The sequence below is a fragment of the Lycorma delicatula genome, chromosome 2, assembly GCF_047948215.1.
Source record: "Lycorma delicatula isolate Av1 chromosome 2, ASM4794821v1, whole genome shotgun sequence".
Lineage (NCBI taxonomy): Eukaryota > Metazoa > Arthropoda > Insecta > Hemiptera > Fulgoridae > Lycorma > Lycorma delicatula.
In genome coordinates, this window is record NC_134456.1 from 132,340,760 (window position 1) to 132,363,432 (window position 22,673).

General features: G+C 28.2%; 1 protein-coding gene and 1 long non-coding RNA gene across 2 annotated transcripts in view; one reads left to right on the forward strand and one right to left on the reverse strand.

Annotated features, from left to right (window-relative positions):
* LOC142320255 (uncharacterized) overlaps positions 1–22,673 on the reverse strand; it is a 521,142-nt gene that overhangs the window by 293,552 nt on the left and 204,917 nt on the right. The gene's annotated exons all lie outside the window — the stretch shown is intronic.
* LOC142320254 (neuroligin-1-like) overlaps positions 1–22,673 on the forward strand; it is a 289,299-nt gene that overhangs the window by 257,573 nt on the left and 9,053 nt on the right. Inside the window, exon 9 of the mRNA XM_075357956.1 lies at positions 21,485–21,631. Coding sequence (XP_075214071.1) covers positions 21,485–21,631 — 147 coding nt within the window. The remainder of the gene's footprint in view (positions 1–21,484; positions 21,632–22,673) is intronic.

A 22,673-nucleotide genomic window follows, 5' to 3' on the forward strand; every position in this document is an offset into this window, starting at 1 on the left:
ATCAAAGTTTATTTTACTTATAAAATAGGTAATCAGCCTACCCTGTTCTACAACTAAAAATCTATTTTGATAATTTTAAAATTTAGCGCTCTACTGATCTTCTGCAGCATGTTATTAAAGTGTGTAATTTCATTGATAAAGATTTCAACAACAAAGTAATTAAATGATTCTATTGTGTAGAAATATTAGGGAGATAATCAGACCTCATGGCTGCTAATCTTTTTTTTTTTTGGGTATCTGAAAGGTAATAAATGCACTACAAAATGAAACCTATAATAATTACTGAAAGAAACTAATTGGTATAAATAAATTAATTATTATAAATAAATTCTGATTATATATTTTTTTTAAACTTGGAGATGTTATTTACCACATGGCATGATGTAATTATGAAAAGGTAAAAAAATTGACACAAATATTAGTACCAGTAACTGAATTATTAGTTTCATTCAATGAGTAATTAGTTTTGAACCCTCCAACGAAAAAAAAAAGATTTATATTTGAAATATCAGATTAAAGTATTTCCAGATCATATACTTCCATAGAAAGAACAGGTAGAGTGATGAACGGACAACCTGACCCACCGTAGGGGAAGACACCAGCCTTATGACGATCCCCTTCGTCACACCACCACCTCCGTTAATAACCAGAGAAAATTACAGTTATAAGAACCGAGTTAATCGTTCTCAGCTGATGTTCACTAGTAGATTTAATATATTTGGGTAAAATCATGCCCACGAATCAATAGACAGTAGCTCCACTTTCCCTTTATTAAGTTCATCCCCAAACGTCGATCACATTCTTACGGTAGACAATTATTTAGCGTTCTACCTTTCGAGTGTTTAGGTGTAGTTTTACTTTGAATATGGTAACTTTCTCAGATTGGTTAAAAAGAAATATTACTGAAGAACGATTCTAGTGGCTACCAGTTTAATGCAGACATGAAAAAATATTTACGCGTGACTAGCAATCACAAAAAAAGTTCTATAAAACTGAATAGTAATAGTAAACTATTAATACCAATTACATTGTTAAATTTAAACTTTTTAATAGTACTAAAACATAATCAGTAGAAGATATTGAGTAAAGTTATTTTACAAAATATAAACGTATGATTATTCTATGTTTATTATGATGATTCTATGATTATTCGTTACAAGTTAATAATATGGAATTTACAACTTTACTGTAAATATAGAACGTCATGTTTATTCAAATTCCAAATAAAAAAAGATAACACAATTACACAGTTTTTTTAATTACTGTACAATTATACATTACAAAAAATAAATATATTTATATTTAAATATATATTCAGTTATATTTTCCCTTTATTTTTATAAACAATTCATTTATGCTTTCTGAATAGTATTTTCATTAAGCACTGCTATTAACTTTAAGTGTGATTAAAGTAGCTAGAATATTACGTTGCAGAGGTGATTTTTGTAACATTAATGAAAATGCTCTTTATGTGTTTATATTACTAGTTATTAAAACGTCTATTTACAGAAATGTCCCATTTCTGGGTACCTACTAACCAGTTTTGAATTACCTGGAATTGTCTACACTTAGTTTTAATGGTTATTCCCATCACATTGTATGAAACTTTAAAGACTCTGGTATGTTTCTTTAAAGTTGTATAATTTTGTCTTGGGTACAGTCAAGTGTATTTTAGTGATTTTGTAGTGATTTATATAAAATGACAGATACTAGTCGTCGATTTTGCAAAACATTTAGCGGATAAGTTACGTTACATATATGAAATACTAATAAATGTATGTGATTTACTTTAAAGTGACAGATTACATCTACATCTCAGAAAGTCAAAAATCTTACATTTTAGTGTAGTTGTCTTTTAGTGTGAGTTGCCGGTTAAATCTAGTGGCAAGAAAACTTCTATGTCGTTTGCTGTTCCTATAGTGTGATGAAAACCTTCTCACCATGTAAGTGACTGTTACTTCTGCATTACTAAAACAGAGAGGTATTCTCTATTTTATCAAAGTGAAGCATCCAAATTTGCCTTCAGCACTAAGGCCATTCCTCACAGCCAGGGATTACTGGTGCCGATTGGGACTTTAAACTTGGATTACGTTGCGTTTCCCGATGATTCTTTTTCTTTATTAGTATCTGATTCACAACTTCCTGAGACTACTACTAGTGAAACTACGTTTTTACCAACTACCAGTAAGCTTCCTTTAATAACTAAAAACTAATTAAATGATTCTTTACGTGACCTGGGTTTGTCAAAACTAAAAACTGAACTTCTTGGTTCGAGACTTACAAGTGAAACTTGTTAGACAAAAAAAAAAAAAAAAAAAAAAAAAAAACATAAGGGTTTCATTTTGGCAGAAAAGGGATATGTTTTAAAATTTTTATAAAATGGAAGGATTGCTATGCATCTATTATGATATTGACGGTTTAATGAATGAACGTAATATGGAACAAACATACCATCCGAGTCGCGTATTATCAAAAATTCATCTAAATACTACCTAAAAGCAGTCTTGCTTGATAATGGAAATGAAATACCACTATCCGTATAGCTCCTTCAGGGGTAATGAAAGAAAACTTTGATAACTTAGCTACTATATCAAATGAAGTTAAATATAACAGTATCAGTGGGCTATATATGGAGTATACCACAGTAAGAGTATATGTGGGTAAACGTGCAGATTTAAAAGTAACAGGTTTATTGCAAGGGTTTGAAGGGGTATTACAAAGTATTTCTGATTTTTATGCCTATGGGATAGTCAGGCAAAATAAGAACATTTCATTAAGATAGATTATCCTTTTAACCAGGTACTTAAAATATAAAGTACGCTTTTCTCGTTGATTCATAAAACGTCCTTCTCGCGCCTCTCCATATAAAACTTGGACTAATGAAAAAATTTTAAAGCTATGGACAGAGAAGATAATGTTTTCAAGAACCTAAAAGAACTATTTCCCATAAAGTGACACAAAATTAAAAGAAGGCAATTTTATTGGACTTCAAATAAGGAAACATTTAAGTGATCTCCTTTTTAAGAAAAATTAAATGAAAACGTATTGGTAGCTTTGAATTGTTTTGTAAGTGTAGTGAAAGCTGTCTGGGTAATACAAAAGATGAAAGTTATAAAATCTTCATAGATGAACTCTTAAAGTTTATAAATTGCTAGGATGTCGCATGTCCTTAAAAATTAATTTTTGTACTCCCATTCTCACTTTTTCTGGAAAATTTGTGCTGTAGGTGACAAATAAAGAGAGAGGTTTCAGCAGGATATCAGAACAATGGAAAAAATATGATTCACCTATGATAGGCGACTACTACTCTTTTTTAAAAAGAAAAGATTTTACTGAACAAGAAAAAGGGGATATATTTTGTCACTATATGTAACATTTTATACCTTTTGTTTCATATGGCGTTCAATAACATGTCTTTAATTAAATTTCACTTGATTTAGATGAAAATATATTTTTTATTCAGCATATACATTACACTGCAAAAATATTTCATCTGTTTATACACAAATCCGAACTACCGTATCAAAAAAATATGATGTGGACACAACATGACTTCTTGTACGCCTATTAAATTACATATACACATGCTGCTCTTCATTTAAACTTATTTAATTTGAAAGGAGATACGATCCTCCAATTCTTTAATAAAGTGGACAATTACACAATTGCTGAAATATTAGTTTTTATTAACATCAAATAATTTTCCAATTATTAATTCAATAATCTTACATGAAATATTAAGACAGAGTAAAGGTTCCTCTATAATTCGTATTACTAGATCAGTATTACTCGTATATTCGTCAGTTTCTGTTTAACAAAAGTTTCAGATTTCTGGTGTATCGGGTAAGTAAATATTAATATTAAACTATTCAGTTTAGTGAACTCCTGTATACTGGTTACAAATATTGATTTCGAACTTACGGTGTAAAATATTCACTTTTTATTATTGGATTACTTGGTGAATAATCAAAAATGAAAAATAAACAATCATACAGACAAAAGAAAGATAACATGAAGAAATATTTCGCAAAAAAAAAACGAAAGAAGATGAATATGAAGAGGAAGAAAATTTTGCAAACAAAGAAACAATAAAAACATTAAGAAAAGGTGATAAACATGAAGAGGAAGGAAATGTTAAAAATAAAGAAAGAGTAAAAAGATATAGAGAAGATGATAATGATAAACGATAAGATGAGAAAACGATAAGACCAAGGAAAGAATAAAAAGGATTAAGAGAGGATAATGAATATAAAGAGAACAAAAATTTGAAAACTAGAGAACATATACACAAATTAAGATCATAATAATTATAACAAGCCAAATAGCATTAAATGATAGGCAACAAAAAACAAATTAACGAACTAATCAACTCCCACTTAGGGAGAATATTGTCCGACAATATCAGAGGAGTAATGAAGTAAAAGATAAGAATTTTTTACAATTTAATAAAGATCGGGAACGTTGTCTCAATGTATATGTTCTTGAGAGGGTCTGTTTTCCTGTCACTCTGTAGTTAAATTTAATATAACAAAGTTAAGCAGAATTTCCAGAATAATTAAATAGAAATTAAACTAGAAAATCAAAAAAAAAAATACGATGTTAAATTACAATTTTCAGTTGATATTAAATAATCAGATGTTTCACCAAATCTATTTATTACATTTTTAAAATAAAATTCATAAAATTTTATTTCACTATTAACTATTGATTTTTTTCATATTTTTTTCTTTATTGAATTATTATTTTAAAACTTATTTTAAAATCAGGGATTAATAATTATTAACAAATCAATATACTTAAAGTAAAAAATTCAAGTTAAAAAAAGGAGATGAAGTGTGATTAGAACCGAAGTGCTTTACTCGTGCCTAAGATCCAATATTTCATTAATTAAAATTTCATTTGGCTACAACTCTGGAACCAATGAAATAATTACCACTTATGATATATCATTGCAAAAGTCTCAATGAGGGCAAATTAGTGCAGTTAAGAAAAAGACCAAAATCCAAATGTTTTCGGGTTTTGGGCTTTTTATGACACTTTTGGTTCAGTTGATGCAATCAAAACGGGAGGAGCACAACTAGATAACAATCCTAAAACCAAAATTTCAACATACTACGGCTAATCGTGTTTGAATTATGCGAGATACATGTGTACATACATGCACACGTACGTACAGATGTCACGACGAAACTAGTCAAATTGGATTCAGGGATGGCTAAAATTAATATTTGCTTTGAAATCTGTAAATCGAAATTTTTCGTGATCACATTACTTCCTTTACTTCGTACAAGGAAGTAAAAACTGTACGTGATTCAAAAATATGCATATCATTTTCAAATTTACGGCCACAAAATAACTTTAAATGTTAAAGTTAAATGTTAAAATCGATGAAAAATATATTTTCATCAATGTTATTATAAAATAGTTTAAAATTCTAATTTATTATAATTCATGAGTCAATTATAATAAAAAAAATATTTATTTTTAATTTTATTTTAATATTCTTTTATATAAAATGTTTTTCTTTTTTTGAAATATTGATTACAAGCTAACTAGCTACTATTCTGTAATCTGTATTAACGACAAGCAGCACTGCAATAGTAAGAAAGTCATTGTACAGTATATGCCATTTTATTACTTTCATTATATACACTATGTTCTGAAACTTACGAGAAAAAAATTTAAAAATATTGTCGACGAATGGCTTCGCGGCACGTGGCACTTACTAACCTTGCAGTAGTCCTGAGAAGGGTTGTTGTTATCGTCGATTGGCTTCGGCGGCTCGTAATTTCTAACTTTGTGGTAGCCCTCAGAAGGGCTGTTGTCGTCGAATGGCTTCGACGAGTAGTTGTAATTTTTACCCTTGTAGTAGTCCTGAAAAGGGCCGTTTTTGGCGTTAGCTCTGAGAAGAACTGTTGGGTCCAGAAGCTGGTCTCCGACAAAGTCGACTAGGTTGTAGTCGGGGAGTTGCGGCTCGTCCATTGAAATCAGACCGGGCTTCCCCTCAACGTCAGTTGGGTCACCACTACAGCGTAGCATTTGTGGTTCCCAGAATCCTGTAGTGTCGAAACGGCGTCAGTCGTTTTTCCCCGGCACGGCCGAGGCGGTTCTCCCCGAGCGATACCACGCTGGTCCGTGGTATCCGTGGTAGCGTCCGCATCCAGCGGTTCCCTGGGCGGGCCGGCCAGGTCTGCTGTTACGACGGGGATGTGGCACCCGCGGGAGGTACAACGTAGAGACGGCTATGGAACTTCTTCTGTCTTCTTCCATCTTCTTCTTCTTCTTGGTCTTTTCCATGTGGTGGTCGAAGATGAATTTAAAATTCACTCTCGTGTACGTTCTTTTATTAGAGCCTGAGAGTGGTGGGACACACATAATACCGCTATGGTGGGAGAACTGCGCGACGGAAGTGATGCTGTGCTAGCGCGTAGGTGTACTGTACTCCTACTGACATCTGTGCTGCTATCGTTGCCGTCCACTGATATTAAGTTAGGTATATATGTGATAATATATATTGATAATATATAAGATAATATATATAGATTAAGTTATGTAGATTTCATTACAAAGCTACCTATTAAAATGTGTACCATGATTCGACTTCAGGAAAACTTCGACATATCTTCGCGTTTCACATCCCCCAGATCCCAAAACTACCGTCAGTTCAAAAGTTTATATATATATACACGAGTATATATATTTCACTTTGTTGTGGACACGACAACTGCCATAATTTTTCGCCAATCACTATCACATTGATACATAAAATGTAACGATCCAAAATCTCAATCAGGTTTATTAATGGGCAAAATCGGACCATGGTGATGGGATTGAGGGGTAATTTAAAAAAAAAAAATATCGCTATACCTTTCTTATTAAGTATCGGATTTCTTTTAAAGTTCCTACTATTCTCTAGATAAGGGCCTAAAACTTATTTAAGTAAACTTTTTTGATATCACTAATCATCGGCCCATTGGAAAAAATTTCGAAGACAAAAATATCATACCTGCCTTAATAGGCACAGTATCGAATCAGTTTAAATTAGTCGTTAGTCCTCTAAATATTACATAAAAATTTACTTTGAAACAATATTTGATATGACCAACTCTTACGCAAGAGATGACCTAAATATTGCTGGAATTGTAAGAAGAAAGGAGGACTTGTATGCTAAATATTTTCATGCTAAACACCGAAACTTTTTCACACGCAACCATTTTCGTATTGAGTAAATATGAAGTTTTTCTTAACATTAAGGAAGATTGTTCAGGATGTATTAAGATGAATTTTTGAAAATATGCGACTCGGAAGGTATATATGTTCCATATTATGTTCATCCACTAAACCGTCAATATCACGGCAATGTCAGTATAACTCCGATAAAGTGTTTATTGTTTGAATAAGTACAACATAAATTATCTAACTTCCTCAATAATTGACATTCTATAATAATAGTGATTATATAATACTTTCTTTTTTTTTTAAATTATTGACTATAAAAATTTAACAAATTCTAGTTTAACATAACCGAATCGATTGCCTTTAAAGATTTAATTCTCAATTCCTTGATAATAATAAATGCTTCCAGTGGTTCAATGAAAGTCCTTATTATTAAAAAATTAAAAAGTCACCATTCTCTATGCTATTTTTAAATCGCACTTTGCAATATAAAATACAATAAATCGAGTTCAAATTTAATCTTACCATAAACAATCCTTTTGTAAACTGGTATATACAATTTCAAATTCTTATCTACCTTCATAATTTTTTTATTCTTCTTTAAATTTCATTAAAAAAAAAAAAAAAATAACTGCTTAATCCTTCTCCCATTTTTCAGGTCATTGATAATTAAACTAAACAAATATATATCATATATATTTCAGACAATAACAGTTGTAATACTACTGATGCTTTTATTTTTATTTTTTTTGAGAGAAAAATACAATAGCGTAATAACAAAAGCTTTATTTTTAGTGGCGCACACGTTGTAATAGCGGTTTTCGCCTTCGATGTTAACGTTCTATTACTATTATTATTTCTATCGTAGTAAACAACAGCTTTATAATAAAAAAAATAAATAAAATATCATTAAAAATAACTTCAGATGTTTGTGATCTATTGACAATTTTTTTTCCCAAATAACGTTTAAAACGAAACGAAAAATATTTTAAGAAGGTGAAGTTCTACACTAAAATTTGGCCATGAGTTATCAGAATTCTTCTGTATATATAAAAAGAATAAAATAATTTTTATATAATAAAAGCAGTAAAATAATTAAACATCACATTTTTAGACTGAAATAATTATGAAATCTGTATTAATGAATGTTTTATTAAACTTCATTATTATCGCATAATTTTGGCGAATTAAACTTATCTATGTACGTTTTGACTTTTTTATTTATATAGCCTATAAAATGATATTTCTAAATTCTTTAAATTGTAAGATTTTTTTATCTTTTTTGTATCGTACTATGAATTTTGAAATTAGTATTTATGCGGTGAATACATTGGGGGGAAAAAAGTATTAATTTTTTTTTTATCAAAACCTATTAATTAAAACAGGCATGTATGAGTAAATGGCGAATACTTTATTAGGAAAATTATTTTTCCTCATTAATTAACACAAATTTTATCAATCATTATTATTATTAATTATATATTGTGTCTATAAAAATTATTAAAATGGAGTTTTGAATTTACCAATAATACAGTTAATTGTTTTTTATTGATAAAGTAAAACTAAAAGTATTGTAAATTCTTCTAATCATCCAAATTTTAGTAATGGTTTGTTACTTTACCTCTGACAAACATTACTTAGAAGATAATTACAGATTTTCCAATCAGAAAAAGAGTACATTAATATATTTTCATTCAACACTAAGTACTGACCCTATTCGAGAAGGCAGCGTTGTGGTCTGAACTTTAAAAGTTTAATTTATTAATCCAAAAATTATTTAATGTGTCATTAAGCTTTTGTCTGAAATTTTATTTTACGTTGGTAAACCGCGTTTAAAGATAATATTTATTATTCCTAAGCATATCTACTTTAATTCAATTAAAGTTATTACTTTTTCCAATTTCTTCAATAATATTGCATTAATGTCTCTTACCTATTAATAAGCGCTTGAAGCATCCAAAATTTTGCAATATTTCATGCAGAGCGCGCGCACATACACACAAATAACAATGCATAAAAAATTATTAATTAAAACAATAGTTTCTACTACTTCAAGAATGGGAAATTTATTTTTTTTATAAAATTGTTTATTCAATAGATAATTGCCTGACTATAAATTGTCTGACAGCCAGGTAAGTAAAAAAAAAAAAAAAAAACAGCCTATTCTTGCTAATAAATATTTCAATTTTAATGCAAATACTATTATATTAGAATACATTTTTAATTAAATTTACATTTCTATTAATGGTATTTGACACATAATGTACATTTTTTGAAGAGAGAAATTGAAGTTTCAACTATAACTAATTTACAATTTAAATCAACGAATTAAATACTTTGTATATAACAATTACGACTAAAAAAGAATTCATATAATGTAAATTATAGTTAAAAAATTATACAACACACTTCTTTTTTTCAATCAGAATCACAGCTCAAATAAATATCGACTTCTGTAACAAGTAAAACCGACTATCGACTCTTCCGTTTTAATGATGTGTGTAAAATTGACCTTTCCTGTATTTTACAGTTTCGTAACAAGAGATTAGAATAAATAAATAACTATATATAATGTTTAAACATCAATAAATATAATGTGTATATTTACACAATTTTTAAGTACAATTTTTCATAGAACACGTTCAAGCATAAAGTACAATCTATCTAATATCACTTATTCCACTAATATACTACAGAAATACATTTTTCGTAATCGAATCTGTTAAACCTTTTTGTGTTGCTAGAGATGATGAAATGAATATCAGTTGAGGATTAACATAGTTTTCTTTTACTGATTACCCTTAAATATTCATTATTTGTTAAAAGTATTAATTAATTTATATATATATAAAACTTGCTTACATTTCACTAATATTTTATACAGATGTAAAAATACAAGAGGCAGGGTTTACATTTTTCTTACATCTTGAGGATTAGTGAAAAGAAAATTCATAGATGATAATAATGATATGCTTTAAAAAATATGAACAAACGTTTTATAAATTTAGCACTCGAAGGACTTTAAGTTATGCAAAGAAAAAGTTATAAATGGAGAAGTAAACAAACAGGTTGAATTGAGAAACTCTTTCTTTTTTACACAGTTAAAAGAAATTGTAGTACCTAAAGATGCAGCCTCTACGTTTACCGTTTTATCTAAAGTTTACCAGAAAAAAGTACTATCTTACTTTACTAAATTTAAGGAAATGCAGAAGAAGCTTTACGTCACATTGTAATTAATTCAACACTCAACATCTGTTGAGAACATTTACCTTGACAACTTCTGACATACAAAACTTTGCAAACAACGTTTAGGAGTTCACTTTACCCGTCTACTTATCAAATTCTTATTATTTTATGTCCTTTTTATTAATCAGGTAAGTTGTAAAAGCGTTGCAGTACATTTTTATGTAATTTAGGCTGCCTCCACGAAAACTTAGGAAGTAGTATCTCCAGTTGAAAAAATAATAATAAGGAGATGTAAATAGACAGATAGTTATAATAAATCCTGAGTTCAATATTTTATAAAATACCAAAAAATATACCATAAATTTTATTTTTAAAATAATTCCCAAGCTGTATTGCTCACTTAATAATCCGAAATCTTTTAATTCCAATCTTCCTGTTTATGTTTAAGATTTGTATATTTATTTCGCAAACAGTGCAGCTTAAAATATTACGGAAGGAATAATCGATATCTAAGAAACATATGATAATATTTGTTAAGTCTTTAGAGCTAGGATGGACTGTATTTGATCTTCGATTGAAATGAAATGAAACCATATTCTCCTAGGACAGTTAAATTTATTTTGTAGAATACTAAATAACACAAGTAATATTTGACCAAGAAATACATGACCGTACCAGACGGGATTCTTCACTCGAATGCATGTATAAACTGACTCGCAGGATAGCACTAATAGAAACTAGAGCGCGCACTAGCTGGCACAAACTAGGAAAGGAATACTATTTTTCTTTAGATAATTTTCTTTTTCTTCATGTCACATGGTAATATGGATATTTTAGCAATTATTTTTTATTCAAAAAGTTGCACTCGTAGACGCGTTTTTTCAAATTTCTTAATTAATATTAACTCCTTAGAAAAAAAATTCAGCTCCTAGAAGAATTTTAAATCAACCACTTACTGCGTAGCCTTGAGGTACTTTCAGTCAGTTTATTTAATTAATGTCGACACAGTTATTACAAGAAATCATCAAAGGATAATACAATCTCTCAGCAACTCAGAGATGGAACAACCGAAGTAGTATCAGAATTGATTATCATCGAGATGTTTTTATGATTTTTTTTTGTTTTTAGATAGTCTTTTTAGGCACAAGAAAATTTCTTAGAAAGAAGTTACAAAATAAAAATAATTTCTACTTCATAAATACAACTTTAATCAGCTTTAGTAACGTTAATAATATACAGCTTACGTGATGTTTGTAGACAGTATCTTTTTTATAGGCTTTCAACTGATTTTTTTTTAAATTCTAGTTTTATTACGCAATTAAAGATTTGACCAAGCTCTTTCTTTTATTTACGCTGAGGAAAACCAGAATCCCGATAGAATAAGTAACGCTCCTACACCAATGTGACAATTACATACATTTATTTAATTACAGCTATATATAAATTTTTTTCTGCTTAACGGACATTAAATCCGGACAATGTTAAAAAGTTGTTTTTATTATGTTGTACTCAACTGTGTAAATATACGTATATAAAATTTCTATTAATTATCTTGCTTTTTTAAATTAAAGAAAAACCCGCTGACTGGTTTAGTTATGTAAAGCATAAAACGTGAAAATAAGTAATTAAGAAATATATTCTGTTGGGATTTAATAAAAAAATAAGACTTTCATTTACATTCCTGTTTCACTTAAACTACGTTAGTTCTTATAGTATAATATACGTTAATTTATAACGATACCCTACGTTTAAAAAATGAGATGTAGTTAGTACGGCGAGATAGAAATTTCACGATACTGTAAATAATGAAAAAAATTTCTTGAAATGTTTTAGTATGAATTAATTTTATAATTTTCTGTATTTTTCCCTCCAGTTCACACATGTTTGTCGGATTGTGTGATATGAACTGAGATTGGAAAAAATTTAGCCGTTTGATTGAGATTTTTAGTCTGGTCAATTCATTTAATTTTGTATAGAAAAAGCTACGAAAAGTATTTTTAAAACATTTTTATAGGCTTCCAGTATAATTTACCATTTAAAAATGATTTATTTTCATAATTAGAGCTCTTAAAACTTCGCACAATACGCTAAATACATATTAGAGGATATAGCTTATATAATCTGACTATATTGTCAATAGGTTGGCATAGCTAGCTAATCTTATAAACAAAAATGATAGATTGAATATGAATGTCATTATCTCAAAGATTTACTGGATACTTAATTTGTTTTAAATTCTATCACATTCCTATAAAACGTTTTCATTGCGCACAGTAAAATTCAAAGAGAATCAGTCCTGGGTCTATTTGACACTTCCTATCTTGTAAAGTTTTATTTATTTGAACTTAAACGTAGAAGTTAGCAAATAAAACATTTAAACTTATATTCCAACAGTTTCTAGCCAACAGTTATGATTTCTTCTTAAAATACTTCATAAAAATAGTAAGCTTTTATTTTACTTGATTCGTTTCTGCATAAAAATTGATCGTTTTATTTTAATTTAAAAAAATGGGAACACACAGCATAAATGACCAAGACTGACAAATTAATTCCCATATTTCATATTAATTAAAAAATATTCTTAAATGTACATATTATCTACAGTTTTTTTACCCTGTAATTTTTAAAAAAAATTTGATTTTTTCGATTAATTTATAATATGGTATAATGAAATGAACAAATTCAGATAATTGTAATCTGACCAAATAGACTATACCTAAGGATGGATATCCTGAATACCCACGTATCATTAAAAAGTTTTACAAAAAATGATTTTATTTAAAACTAATAAAACCAAGAAAGGGGACTGTGTTTGGTACATTTTAAATTAAATTATGGGTAAATTTCTCATATTATTTTTGGGACCAATCATTCATGAAATAACATATTTAACAAGCTGTGAACGATAAATTGTCAGTAAATTACTATTGGAATTATTTCTTTATCATAAAAAAAAATGAAGAACCGATGAAATACAATTAGTATTTCAGTTAGAGAAGTTACTCCTCCTGTCTTTTCTCAGTATTATTTCTAAAAATCCAGAAAAAAATAAAATTACATTAATTTCTGTAATTTATATCTAATCTTAAATAAATTACGTCTCAAAATTGGTGGATTCTGTATATCCGTTATCTATGATTTTCTACAATTCAAGTTTATTGATAAAATTCATAAAAGTAAGAGATTAGAATACTCTATACTGAAAGAACGTAGACAGATGTTTATTTTCTTGTGTTGTAGTAAAAAAAAATTGCTGTCTGTTTCCCTCGACAAAACTATAAGTAAATAATAATAAATAACATTAAAATTAATGGAAATTTTATAAATATTTAAAATTATTAAATAACGAACATCAGTCGGTAAACGGCGAAGTCAACCACTTCTCTGCATTTTATATTCTAATTTATCTAATATCATTAAAAAAAAACAACATACAACACATAAGTTCATCATCATATTGATGTTATAAAGGATGAATTATTATTCAAATTTATTACTTTCGGAATAATATATTACACATTATAACTGTGCACAACACAACATTAAATTAAGGATTTATATTTAACAAATAAACATTTATCACAATATTAACAATTCATAAAGGAAATTTAAATTAGAATTGCTTAGCAAATCAGTAAATAAATATATTTCATCTTGCAGAAAAGATGATAGAATAGTTTAATCGATCCAAAGCTACCAGAAGCTTAGGTAGAATATAAATGAAAAACTTGTCTTTCGTTATCAACCACTACAAAAAAAAAAATTGAAAAGTTGAATACAATATAAATTATTTAGATATTCTTTCCTGGAAAAGTTGGTAAGTAATACAACTATTCCACGTATATTTCGTATTTTATTATTTATTTATTTACTTTTCGTAAAAAGAGAAAAAGTTTTATACAAATTTGTAAAATCAGTTAAAGTTTATAATAATTAGTAGAGTTCAAATCTGTGCTAAGAGGAGCAGTGTTCACTGTGCTAAGGCCTTTCATTTACATTCGGTAAAATGTTAAATACACCATTAAAGACAAGGTTTTTGGCTATTAAAAAAAACAAATTATTTATAATTAAATCTCTTCAGCAACTATAAATATTAAAAACTACTAATATCGCTGCCCTCTTTCTTTATCCTTACTTTATCTCATATAGTAAGGATTCAGTGTTTCTAGTTTAAATATTTTTCCTTATTCCTCAGTATTCCGGCCATTTTAATTTCTCCTACCTCTCTGGTAACCTATCCAGTTCTTCTACTAATTTATATATTTAATTTATTTTAAACTTGTTTTTACTCACTTTTTTCCCACCACTTCCAACTTGTGAATCCATCTCTATGGCTTCACATATCTGAACCATCGTACTCTACATTCTTAGAATTTTTGTTTCTTCCTATTAAAATCATTACCTTCCTTATATTTTTTTAAAAACGATTTGGACATTGCAAAAACAAATATCATCGAACCAGAAAATTAATACCAAGTTTTATAACAGCAGATTAAATCATACGGGAGTTATATACCAAATAGTGACCTAAACGTCCGCTGAAGTATTGTTTAAACCATGATATTTTAACCAGGATTTTTTAATCTTGGATTCAACTCACGAAGTGTGAAAACAGGAAGGATGATATATTTATTAACCGAAGCATTATTCTCCTTACAACGGCCGGTAAAAAACAAAAAAGAAGGCAACTTTGGTAACTCAATAAGCATGTTCTACCTGTGACGCACATGAATACATATATCATTGGCAGTAGTACATGTAAAACGGATTTGAATACAAGATCGTCGATACCGGTGTTCTTTGGTGGCTGGGTTTCAATTAAACACACATCTCAGGAATGGTTGACCTACTTACTACTTTATTTTCTGTTTAGCTTCCGGAACCACCGTAAGGATGAATGAGAATGATATATAAGAATGTAAATGAAGTATAATCTTGTACAGTCTCAGGTCGACCATTCCTGAAATGTGTGGTTAATTAAAATCCAACCATCAAAGAACATCTTTATCTACAATCTACTACTCATATCCGTAAAAAAAAACTTTCTTTACAAGGATTTGAACCTTAGATCTCTCGACGTCGAAATCAGGTGATTTGCACTGACAAGTTACCCACTAGACCATCATGGAGGGTCAGGAATGGTCGACCTGAGACTGCAGTCTTGTACAGACAAGAATACACTTCATTTACATTCATACACATCCTCATTCATCATTACGGTGATTCCGGGAGCTAAACAGAAAAAAGTGAGTAGTACATGTAATGAAATAAATAATACTTATTTTTTTAACTGAATATATATTAAAAATTTATGAAATGCTTCGACTATGAAAGAATATTTTGTTAGTGTTGGGTTTTTTGTATGAATGTATAGCAATAAATCACGTTCAAAATATCTCAGTGTTTTGAACGTTTTAAGTTTTTTCTCTGACAAAGAATAAACAAGTAACACTATTTTATTATAAGGAATTATTTACCAATATATTTGTATCAAATACGAACCAATATTCATCTACTTAAATTTGTTTTATTAGTTATGTAGATATTTTGATGTTAAATAGTTCTTCTAGGAAATTGGTTAAGAATTTTAAAATTTGCAGTTTATCTTGAATAACTTTGTTCTTTACATTTATAAACAAACTTTTATAACCGATTAGATGACTTCATGATGAAATTCGTCAATAATTTTACCTTAAGAAATTTATTACTTTTATCCCAATTATTATTTTTTTTCATTAATATTATATTTGGATCCCTTTATTAAATTCTTAAAACTAAAAATTTAAATTTATAACTTTATTTCGAAAAGAAAATATTCTTCTACGGAAGGCTAATGAACAAAATATTGATAAACGTGAGAAAAAAACGGTTGTTAACCACCCTAATTCATTTCTTCCGTTGCTTATACATAAGAAATGAATTAATTTATAATCAAAGGTTTATTAGACAAAATGGCTTAAATACTAAAGGAAAGAAGATTTTTATTATATTTTATTTATTTTTAAAATTATTTTCGTAAAATGACTTCTATATTGCTTACATCTCTTATATATAAATATAGAAAGATTTCATGAAAACATGTCAAGGGATTCTTTAAGTAATTACTAATATAAATAAATGAATCTATGTTAAAACTTGAATTATTTAAATAGTTAATTACATTTTTCTTTTTAGCCGAATGTAGGTAATAATAGTGAAAATTAATAAGGAAAAAAATATTATATTACGACCATGTTCACAATTTAATGATATTAATTTATTCGACTTCAAATATTAAATGATTTTAATTATCATTAAAGCTGAGAAGATTAAGCCTACTTTTATCGCCTATACGCAACATTCGTATTTTTAAAAAGAAAAACTCTCATTTTAATATTTGAAGTAAACTTAAAAGAAAATAAATTAATCGTTGGAATATGCTTTTAATTAATACATTTTTGAACCCAGAGTAAATATTTGAAAGTGAAGGGAAACCTTATAATTAGAATTTAAACGAATCCTGTGAAAAATTACAACTTTCATAAAATTGATTTTTCTTTAGATTTATTAAAAAAAAAAATGCTACGGTGATTAATGAAAGAAAAAGATTTTTTTTTAAATATTAATTAAAAAATACTTATGGAAAATTAATTAGCCATATTTAATTATTTATCCGACAGAAAATGTTTTGTTTTTGATATTAATTTAATTATTATATCTAATATTTATTATCACTGTTTATTCATTTTCACCGTACAGAATCTATTAAGATGGTTATAACCAAATTAACTATTGCAAGTTCGCTTGTTTATTCAAGTGAGATTTAGCTAATCCTCAGTAAATCATCAATCCATTTTATCGGCAGTATATTTGTGCAATAATTAGTTCAGTATAAAATCACAATTATAGGTTTGTGGAAGCAGGATGGTTCAATTAAGCCGGTTCAATGATTTGATTGATTCAGTTTTCCTCAGGGATGTTTTTAGGTAGGATATAGCGGCGTTTATCTAAGTTGTGGATAGAAGTAGACGTAAACTTCATGTTTCTCTGATTTCAACTAAAGTTACTTTCTACATTTATTATATATTTTGAGGGTCCTCACTTTCACGTACTATGTTATAAAAGTTATTTTTCTATACATCTTATATGGAAGAAAAGTTTCATTATTTGTTAAAACTTGGTTTCATATTTCTTCAACATTTTATATTAATAAAATAAATAAAAGAAATGGCTGTTCATGATGGCGTAGGCTTATGAAATTACATTAAAAATAGTTATGAGTAGATTATAATAGACTTTTAGCAAATTAAACGCAATCGATTATTGAAACCACTAATATTTAAACAAAGTTTACCTTATTTTAATAAATATCATATAAATCTGAACTTTCTCATAGAAAAAATTCGTTTCAAACTACACAAACATAATAGATTTTTTTTTTTGTTGTTGACAAAACCTCTTAGGCCTAAGTACACTTATTTTTTACTTTATTAAAACATTAAAAAATAATTTTTACGAATATCAATTGCAAAAAAGTGTATATAATTATTATACGCATTTTATTATTGTCTGCGTTGTTTTAAACGTTAAATGGTAAAATAACCTCTGAAGGAAAACATAATGAATTTTTTTTTTAATTAAATTTTTTTTCATTTAGACTAAAATATTTGCTTATTCTGCCATGAAAATTCTGTCGAAATACAGATAATACAGTACGGCTAGGCTATATAAGTCGAAAAATGTTACCGAAACATATTCAACGGAGTACTTTAAATGTAGAAACTGAGATAACAAAAATTTCAATAATGAATACAAAATAAATAGACAATAAACTGATAGAAAATAATTTGAATATTGAAAAATTTATCTTGTAATTTTAAGAAAATATTGTTAAACTATTCAGTGATTATCGTTTTTTAATTTAATTCATATATATTTATGAAAATAAAATTTAACATTGTAAATTGATAAATACTATGTAAGACTTCTTCTAACTTAACAAATTCATACTTAAAATTACATTCCATAAAATTCTACTACAGTCAATATTAAAACTAATTTCATTGTGATAAATATTCAAAACATAAATGACAATAAAATAGGAAAAGACAATCATGAACCGTTGAGAAATATTTACCTACGCTACGAAGCACTGGACTACAAAAACAAAAATAGGACTTTAAAATTTTGTTCAAATTTTTGCAACATTACAAATTCAGATCATTTAAAAACAATTTTTAATCGTTTATTTAGATGCTGTATATCATTACCGGTTCAGCGTGTAGCGGTGTTTTTATTTAAACTTAAACACCTAATAAACATCTACTAAATTTTCAATTTTAAAAATAATCTACTAAAATTTTTTAGTTAAATAACGAAGTTTACCTTTAAATCAAACACATTTTTTAAATGTATTGCATTTTTCAATGATATACTGTGCAAATTAATGTAAAGAAATCGTAAGAGTGTATTCGCCCATTATGAAATTTTTTGTTGAAAACTATCTGTTACTGTTCAATAATGAATGATGATGATAACAATCAATGACTAAGATAAAAAAATATTGGAAAGTGCTATATGGGAAAAGATTCTTCATAAGTTAAAACGTAACTCTAACTCGGTAAACATTAATTTCTTGATAACTATCCACTAAAACTAGGTAAAATTGTTACTTATAGGCTTACACGTAACTAAATCGTATTTTGGAAAGTAGATTCTGTAGAAAACTTTTTTTAACACTATAGAGCGATTCATGATTCAATAAAAAATTGAATCATTTTCATATAAAAAATATTTATACTTTTGTTTACCCGAGATTTTAGACATTATTTTATATCTTTTTATCTAAAAGAATTAATAAATAACCCTTTACAGGCATATACAAATTAAAAAACAAATAAAAATTGATTGAATAATAATGCACGGTTTGAATATTTGGAATAAATACCTCAAGAAAATATTATTTTTTTTGTAATTATAGTTCTTAAATAATATTGAATTAAAACGTGTACACACGCACAAGAGTAAAAATTCTTATAAATTATTCAAATCAATTACCTAATAAAATAATTATAGTGTAAGAACCTTTCTTCTTATCTGGAAAAAAAAGAATCATAAGGTAAATAATAAAATTTAAAACGAAACAAATTTCTTTGCAAATGTAGATCGTTGGTAGGCTAACTGTTTAATTTTAAATGAGGTCTATCATAATTAACATAATACCTCCAGTCTAGTTACCAACCTAAACATTCGGTTATTAAAAATATATGTGTAATTTAGCCGTTAATCGGATAATTTCTTCTTTTAAATATTTTTTTCGCTTATGCTTTTATTCAATTCATATTTATAATTAAAATACTTAGTTAATTGCATGCTGGATATACGGAATTTTTAGTTTCAATCTCTAATAAGTTCTACCTCAAATAATCACACATTTTTAGTTAATCAAATTTCTACCAAAAGTTTTAATAAATTAATATAAAAATTATTCAACTCAGAATCCGGAAGTAAACACGTTATATGAATTTATGCTTTAACCTATACGACTGTTGAACATTTAATAACACAGGTGATTTCTTATAAATTATTCAGCCTATTTTAGGTGTTAATAAAAAACAATCTACTTTCATACAAGTTTTGTTATTGCACAAGGACTTCCAAACAATTTTGTTTACAACATTTATAATTTCAATAAGTTCCACATGAGCACACTTTTGTGGCGCGTAAATTATCTAGACAATATTCAGTTTCACGCTACACATTACTACAGTTACCTTAGAGGTGGAAGAACCCCATTTACGGGCTCGCTAACAGGTTCCGCCAGTTATAAACAAGGGCGTATGTATACCTGCGCACTACCGACTAAACCTCCACCGCTGGCTTCCCCATTCCAGGGATTGCTTATAAAAACATCTCATCAGAAGAAGGGGGAATCGCCCACACACACAGTCATAACAATCCAACAATGTCACATACCACAAAAACAACACTACTGGAAGCAACACATACAGCACGTCAAATACATATACCGACAACAACAACACAAGAACCTGCAGAAAACAGGGCAAGCTACTAACACCCACGCTTTACACACCCACACAGAACATTACTACGGATACCTGGAGATATTCCATAAATTACACCTTCCATTCTTCTTTTTCAATTCATTGATGTTGATAAACTTTGTTGCGTACAGTCTTTTTTTGATAAAACGCAAAGAAAGAACTCAAGTTGCGTCAGGGGATCCAGGTGGACAGAAAATTGGTCCATCACGGTCAATCCAAAGTTGAGAAAAATGTTCATGTAAGTAATCCCTAATTGAAGATGTAAACCCGACTGTGGTGGTGCACCGTTTTGTTTGAAGTAAAAGTTGGGTTGCTAATATTCAATTTGTAGTGCTGCAGTTCACTAACATGGTTAGGTAACTAGCACTAGTAACAGTTGGCTAGGTGAAGAAGAATGATCCGATCATTTCATAAGCAGTCATCGCACACCAAACGTTCATTTTCAGGCTATCATGCCGTATTTATCATGCGGCATGAGAATTTCTGCTACACAATCCGACAATTATGACGGTTAACGTAAGCAGAATCATGGAAGTTAACTTCTTTAAAGAAGATTACTTTTTTAAAAATGCATTACCTCGTTCACTATATTACGAATATCCACAGTAAAATTGTAACGGCGTGGTTTATGCTTCAGTTGCACGGACCAAATGAATTTTTTGCGCGTAAAACATTTCAGTCGCTTGTGTGGACCTTCAAAGTTCTTGATTACGGTATTCCCAGTTCTAAACACCCTCGATGAGTCGATTTACCCGGGTTTCTGTGAAAAATTTTCTCTTACTTGACCCACAACTTTTTCGAAGACGGGAGATCTGCCAGCATCTTTTCTTGTGTACTACGCTTCCTGTATTTTTAAACTATTAATATCAACCTTTAACAGAGTCTTTATTAGGAAAATCAAAATCAAAAAGCGCTGCATTTCTTTGTTATTTCTTATTAACCGCTAAAATGTGTTTTAATAATTTATGTTCACTCTGCATATTAATAAACAACAAATTTTATCGCTTAAGTGAAATAAAAATTAATTATTATAGATAGAATTAGAAACTTGCTTGAATTCTGTTTTTGTTTGTTTGCAGGACAAAAACCACGCATTAAATCTCATTACCGAGGACATCGAATGGGAATCTGGTTGAATCTTATTCCACAACTTCATCAACCAGGAGATGATGACGTCAGTATGAGACATCATCATTTTCATGAAAGGGATGGCCATTATTATGCTGGTAAATATTTTTTAAATATTATTTTTTAAATATTATTTTTACTGTTAAGATACATTTTTCTGTGTACATTTGTTTATTTCAGTAATATACATCAATTTTTTACCAGAGATATAATACAGATTATTTTTGATGAATCTTATTTAATATACTTCATTTCATTCTTTTATTATTATTAATTTAAAAACCTAAAATAAACATGCATATTAAAAACATTTAAAAAAATATATTAAACGGAACCCTTTAAAATGGTTTCATCAACATTATGATATTACATTTTATAACAAATCAATAAACCTACAACAGTTTGTCAGTTTATTTCCTTATAACTACCGGTACTGCACGTATTAAATTATCAGATGTACATGTGTATTAACAAGAAAGTTTCTTCATAAGTAATATTATTGCTATTCTATCATATAGCATCACTTTGGGTAAATATTCATTGTAATAGTAGCTAAGTAATATTATATTGTACGCCATATATGATATGCTAATTTATACAATTGACAAGTGAGATATATATATATATATATATTTTAGAGTTGTGAGATAACAGTAATATAAACATACCCTTCCGTTTTGAGTGGGGTAGTCTCGGTTTTCAGACCTAGCTAAATAAGCTTGAAAATATCCATTACAAATATAAACACTTCACCTTTAACGTCTGCAAAACAAATTTTCAGAATTAAAAAAATTATAAATGTAAAAAACAAAATATTTGTTTAAATTTGGTATATAGTGCACAGATATATATCTGTATATATAAAATACATGAAAATATATAAAATGTAATTAATTTTTTTTATTTATTCTGTATATATACAGAAGGAAGATTAGTGAAAAACAAACCAACATACTTGGCGTTTATAGACCTAGAAAAGGCATTAGATAACGTAGACTGGAATAAAATGTTCAGCATTTAAAAAAAATTAGGGTTCAAATATAGAGATAGAAGAACAATTGCTAACATGTACAGGAACCAAACAGCAACAGTAATAATTGAAGAACATAAGAAAGAAGCCGTAATAAGAAAGGGAGTCCG